General features: G+C 44.1%; 2 protein-coding genes across 2 annotated transcripts; one reads left to right on the top strand and one right to left on the bottom strand.

Annotated features, from left to right (window-relative positions):
• Positions 1-1,078: 1,078 nt before the first annotated feature.
• On the bottom strand, positions 1,079-2,854 carry LOC21389706 (disease resistance protein RPM1). Its single transcript, XM_024163881.1, has 2 exons — positions 1,739-2,854; positions 1,079-1,645 (listed from the first exon to the last, which is right to left on the bottom strand). The coding sequence occupies exons 1-2, from the start codon at positions 2,852-2,854 to the stop codon at positions 1,079-1,081; spliced, it is 1,683 nt and encodes a 560-aa protein (XP_024019649.1).
• A 453-nt stretch (positions 2,855-3,307) lies between these two features.
• On the top strand, positions 3,308-6,274 carry LOC112091083. Its single transcript, XM_024163880.1, has one exon. The coding sequence runs from the start codon at positions 3,308-3,310 to the stop codon at positions 6,272-6,274; it is 2,967 nt and encodes a 988-aa protein (XP_024019648.1).
• The last annotated feature ends 409 nt before the right edge of the window (positions 6,275-6,683 follow it).

Below are 6,683 nucleotides of genomic sequence, written 5' to 3'. Positions count from 1 at the left end.
TATGATTCTGGGCTGGGTTTTCCAGCCGGCCGAGAACCAAAATGAGCAGCCCAAGCACCCTCAAATTTTTATTTTTGGTTTTTGAATTCAATTTTTTTTTTTTTTGGAGATCCACCAAACGTGAGACATGAAGATGGAGAATTACAAGAAGATCTATACCATTTTTGTCATAATAATTATAATATTAATCAAGTCATAATATTATCAGCATTGCATTGATAATATATGTGTATTGTATACATAAAAGGTTTTTGTTTCGTAGAAAATTTCGTAGGTGTGTGTATATATACATAATATAGATGGAATATATGTTTAAAGTACATGAATTTTTTGAGTTAATTTGATGTTAAATACTGTATTATTTATACTTTTATTAGAAAAGAATATTAATAAAAAATATTTAGGCAAAAAACTAGATTCATTTTCTTTCTTTCTTATCATACCAAATAAGTCAAGAGAAAGTTAAAATCTTTTCTATCCTTTTAATTTTCTATGCATTATAATTTTTATTTTCCTTCTATTTTCTTTCCATCTTACTAAACAGAGTATAAGTGTAAAATTTTAAAAAATAATATTTTTTGTAAAAAAAAATTTGAGTGAAGATGGTAGCCCTCGGGTGCTCTCAATACTAGTAGAATAATTTAGTATTAAAAGTACAAGAACATACGGACAAGGTTTGGCTCACCTTTGGAACTGAAGCAGGAAAAGGCCAAGTTCAGTTGACAAGTTTTCCATTAACCTCAGCATGTTTTACGTTTGTGAGGTGTTGGATTGAGTGAACTTCCTCGAGGTGCTCGCACCTGGAAATTCTAAGATCTTCGAGAACGGGCAATGCTCCTCGATCTATTCTTACCACCTTTAGTCTTTTTAACTCAAATAATTCAAGGCTTTTCAGTTTTTGAAAACCTCCCTCCTCAAAATGCAGTAGCTCTCCCTCATATGCTTGGTTCAGCAGATGTAGATTCTCCAATTTAGCTAAACCTTTTAAGACATTTGGCTTGTCCATCGATTAACCTTGAGAAACATAAACACAAACGACGTAGATTTTGAAGCGTAAAAATCCATTCCGATAATTTCTCTATCCGTCCGATGAGTAGGAGTTCGTGCAGGAAATGAGGTGGAGATGAAATGTATTGTATATATCAAGAACATCACTCTCATTAATTGAGGATAAAAACAGCCGTTTCAGGTGATTCATTTTGCCGATAGAGGCGCAAAGAGCCCTCCAGATCTCTTTGGTTAGCTTTGAGATACCCAACCATCTCAAGTTCGTCAATTTCTCCAACTCTTTCATGAGACTAGCTCCACCAATATCTGCTTCCACCAATGTCAGCGTCTGTAAGACGTCCAGTCGCCCAAACCCTTCCTCTATCGTCACTCCGCGGTCAAAATAAAAAATGTTTTGAGCACGGTGGTTATGCCTATAGGCCAATAGGTGACGCAAATTTGCGAGCTCATTAATCGCCTTCGGAAGCTTGCGAATCAATGAATCTCGAATGTCCAAGGACTCTAGATTGTGTAGCTTATTTATGGACTTCGGTAGGACCTTGACCCGTGTATTCCTTAAACTTAGATACTTCAAACAAAACAATTTACCAAGTTCCTTCGGCAGAGTATCCACAGGAGCATTCTCAACCTCCAACACCTTCAAAAGCTTAAATGTTTAGAACAACTTAACCATGAAAGAGTTGCTCACAAACTGATCATCATCCAAGTCAAAAAGGAAAACAGAACGCACCACGGAGCTCTCAACATTATCCAAAACATCTTTTGTGCTGCCGGAAATTATAAGGCGACGATCTCTTACTCTGGATTTTGACCTCTTCTTATCCCAAGTATGACAGAAGCAAACGTCATAAGCAAGTGATAGGATGACATCACGCATCAAATCATGGACTCGGAACCCATTACCTAAACCAATTATCTTCAATTGATCACAAGCGACCAGGCTTCTTTTGGTCAGCTCACTTAAATATTCTTCAGCAACCTCTTCCAACGTTTTTCCTACTTTGGCTTTGATAAAACCTTCAGCAATCCATAGTCTAAACAATCTTTCATCAGAAATTGAATAGTCTTCAGGAAAGATACCAAAACACAAGAAGCAAGATCTTAGGGAGTAAGGCAGATCATAATAACTAAGAGAGAGAATTTTTTGGATTCTTGAGAATTGAGAATTTATTTCAACCTTAGAATTGAGATCATCAAGCACTTTTCGCCATTCAGACTCAACTTTTTCTTTAGTTGACAATAAACTAGCTATGGTTGCAATAACAAGAGGCAAACCTTGGCATCTTCTAACAATTTCAATTGATAATTGCACTAATTCCTGAGGACAATTCCCTTGAAACTCATACTTAAAAGCCTTCTTGCAGAACAATTCCCAAGCCAATGTTTGAGACCAAGGGTTCAGGTTTTGTACAACGTCATATGGTGTTTCCCTACAGGAATCAGCAACAGCGGCATTACGCGTTGTTACTATTATCCTACTCCCTTCGTTATTATTAGGCAAAGCAAGTTTAGTATCATCCCAGAAATTCTCGTCCCAGACATCGTCAAGAAATATCACGTACCTCTTTGTCTGCAAATATGTCCTCACACACTCAATAAGCTGTTCGATCGCGTTGTTTTCTTCCACCAGGCAATCGGCCCCTGATTTGCATAACTGTCGTTTCATCTCCATTAGGACCTTTGTTAGGTTGTAGGGCTGAGACACAGTGATCCATGCGCTGGCTAGTTCAAAGTGCCTTTTCACCACTTCATCGTTGTGGACATTCTTCGCAAGAGTAGTCTTACCAATTCCGCCTTCACCTACCAAAGAAATTATCAATCTCGTGGACGCTCCTTCGATCAACATCGCTATGAGATCCGTTGAGGCAGACTCGATCCCCACAAGTTCATCTTTCTCAATGAAGAGAGGACTCAATCGAATTGTACTACTGGTTGTACTACCTGATAGCTGGGCTGGCCTGGTACTTGATGGGCCTCGGGTTCAAAAGCAGTTGAGGAGGTGGGCTGACACTAAGGCCCACGGGGAAGGACTTCCAACTGAAACGACAAGTCGTTTAGAGGGGAGCACCAGCAAAGAGGAAGGAGAAGCATCAAAGCATCTGGGAACTGATGAGAGCCATTCGCGTGAGGTCAGAGTTCGCAAGGTGCCCAGCAAGTTCAACGACTTTGTGAGGGCGTGATTCTGTTGCGAGAAAAGCGGATCTTCCTAACTGAATCTTGCTATTTCTATTACTTTTTTTTTTTTGTTATTTCCAATTTGCTGTGCTGGAAGAATCCTCGTTAGGAGTGATTCGTCTAAATGGGAATTCCCTTTGTTTGGGAAGGATTATGTAAGAAGAAGAACCTTTGGTTAATTTGGAGTTTCGCACTGACTCGAAGAGTGCTCATCAATACAATTTTTACCAATTGTATCACTAGTGCTTTCATTGAGAGGATGAGGAACGAAGAGATTGCGGAGTTAATGAAGGCGATGGAGACGAGTTTCAAGCAATACTCCGATGACCAGCTAGGGAAGTTTTCGGCCTTACTGGAGCAACACATGGTGACCACGGAGCAACGTCTCTCCCATCACGGCCAACCGCCGCGGGGAGCGGAGTCACCGACGGGTCAGCAGCGCAGAGCCACGGACAACTTCCAGGAGGTAGGAGGGGAAGGTCAGGGGGAGTCTTCCGGGGCTGACCTGAATTTCATCCTGAAGACCTTTAGAGTGGACGTTCCCCGATTCGATGGGGCTAACGTAGATGACTGGATTTATAAGATTGAGAAATTTTTTTCTCTACACCGTGTGGCACCAGCCATGCGACTGACGGTGGTTGCTTTCCATTTAGAGGGGGAGCCATCCACCTGGTATCAATGGATGGAGAGGGGAGGAGCCTTACCCAGCTGGGAGGTGTTCATCTACGAGCTGAGGAAAAGGTTCGGTGCTTCAATCTACGATGATCCCTTGGGGAGAATCTCCAAGCTCGTTCAGACAGGAACGGTTGCGCAATTTCGGGCAGAGTTTGAGCGCCTAATGATGCAGATAACGGGTGTTTCTGAGGTCATGTTTATGAACTTTTTTATCTGGGGTTTAAAGACCGACATTCGCCGGGATCTGTTGATGTCTCGGCCTCTTTCTCTGGTTGAAGCCATGGCCCAGACTCAACTTTTTGAGGAGCGTAATGATGACCTGATGGGAAGGGCAAACAGGGACGGACATCGCGCTACAGAAGTGGGTATGAGTCGGGTGGGGGCGTCGGGAGGGACGCCGATGACACGGACGGGAGCGCAGGGCATGGGGAGTACCTCGGGTTTTTTCAGGGGAGGAGGACCACCTCGAGGAGAAACCAAATTTCCCATTAAACGCCTAACTCCAGCGGAGATACAAGAGAAGAGAGAAAAGGGGATTTGTTTCAGCTGTGACGAAAAGTACCATACGAACCACAAGTGTAAGAATCGAGTATTGCTCATGATAGGAGAGGAGGAGGACGACGGCCACGCGGAGGAAGACCGGCAATCGCCTGACAGTGCCACAGAGGAGGTTGACATTGAGGTAAGTCTTAACACCCTGTCCAATTCTGTAAATCCTAGAATATTTAGGATCTCGGCCAAACAGGGAACAGAAACTTTAGAAGTTTTAGTGGATACGGGAAGTAACAATAATTTTATCCAAGAGGCTCTAGTTGAGAAATTGGGGTTGTCATGCGAAAGGTCCAAGAAATTTAAGGTATATATGGGCAATGGACAATACTTAGTTTATGACCGGCTGTGCAAGGGTGTGGCGTTAGACCTACAGGGAAACAGTTTTGTGGTAGATTTATATGTCCTTCCAATTTGGGGCCTGGATGTGGTACTGGGAATGCAGTGGTTGCGGACCTTGGGCCCCTGTATTCATGACCATGACAAACTGACAATGGAATTTCAGTGGAAGGGAAAAACAGTAAGGTTAGCAGGCAGCAGTGATTTGCCCACTCGCCAATTAACATTCACCCAATTCAGTGCTTTAATTCACGGCGGAGCAGTGAGCAGCGTGTACAGGGTGGAAACTGTCACAGAGAGAGAGGGGTCGAATGGGGAGCCGAAAGAGGATGAACTAGTCCGATTGGATGAGTCCTTACCAAGTTTGGGACGTGGGCTCCTCAAGCGGTTTCAAGCCATTTTTGAAGAGCCAAAACAGCTTCCGCCGATACGTAATGTGGACCATAGAATACATTTACAGCCGGGAACGTCTCCGGTGAACGTTAGGCCCTATCGGTACCCCTATTTCCAGAAGGATGTCATGGAGAAGATTGTCAAGGAAATGACGGAGAATAGGTTCATAAGGCACAGCAGCAGCCCTTATTCGTCACCAGTGTTGTTGGTCAAGAAAAAAGATGGAACATGGAGGTTTTGTGTCGATTATAGGGCCCTCAACGCAGTCACTGTCAGGGATCGTTTCCCAATCCCAACCATAGACGAGCTCCTAGACGAGCTAGGCGGAGCGGTGGTATTTTCCAAATTGGATCTTAGAGCCGGATACCACCAAATCCGGATGGACCGCAGAGACGTGCACAAGACGGCATTTCGTACGCATGAAGGGCACTATGAATTCTTCGTGATGCCGTTTGGCTTGTCTAATGCCCCTTCGACTTTTCAGGCAGCCATGAATCAGATCTTCAAGCCATACTTGCGGAAGTTCGTGATTGTGTTCTTCGACGATATACTAGTCTACAGCACAAGCCTGGAGGAGCATGTCCAGCATTTGGAGACCGTGTTACAGTGTCTCTTGTCTCACAGTTTTTTCGCCAAGGGAAGTAAATGTCAATTCTTCCAAAGCTCCATTGAGTATCTGGGGCACCTGGTTTCGAAAGAGGGGGTCCAGGCAGATCCGTCCAAGATTGAAGCCATGACAAGTTGGCCACAACCAAAAAATCTGAAACAGCTGCGGGGTTTCCTGGGACTTACCGGTTACTACCGGAGATTTGTAGCCCAATATGCGACCATAGCAGCTCCTCTTACTGAGCTATTAAAAAAAGATAATTTCAAGTGGGACGATAGGGTGACAGCGGCCTTCGAGCAGTTGAAGAAAACCATGATGGTGACCCCGGTGCTATGTTTACCCGACTTCACAAAAACGTTCGTAGTTGAGACGGACGCGTCTAAGGTGGGGATTGGAGGAGTGTTGATGCCGGAAAGGCATCCGGTGGCGTTTTTCAGCAAGAAACTAGGGCCGAGGATGATGGCAGCTTCGGCCTACTTGCGTGAGTTAAGAGCGGTAGTGGAATCCGTGACCAAATGGCGCCAGTAACTATTAGGGAGGCAATTCATTATCCGTACCGATCACAAGAGTTTGAAGGAGATAATGACTCAAGTCATACAAACGCCTGAGCAGCAACACTATTTAAGGAAACTATTAGGGTACCATTTCACAATCGAGTACAAGGCCGGGGTGGAAAACTAAGCGGCTGACGCGTTGTCCAGGCGCCATGAGTCGGACTGGCCACACATGGTGGTTGCTCTATCGACAGGGCAATACCATTTTCTGGGGGACCTGCGGGAAGAGAACTTAAATTGTGCTGACCTAAGAGCATTACAGCAGCAGCTCCAAGATGGGACTTTGGAGGATCCTTCATTCACAATGAGGGATGGGGTAAGGATGCATAGGAACTGTTTTTTCCTCAGTAAGGAGTCGACCATGAAGGAACTCATGCTCCAGG

This window comes from Morus notabilis, unplaced genomic scaffold, assembly GCF_000414095.1.
Source record: "Morus notabilis unplaced genomic scaffold, ASM41409v2 Scaffold515, whole genome shotgun sequence".
NCBI lineage: Eukaryota > Viridiplantae > Streptophyta > Magnoliopsida > Rosales > Moraceae > Morus > Morus notabilis.
This window is presented reverse-complemented; position numbering and strand designations above follow the sequence as displayed.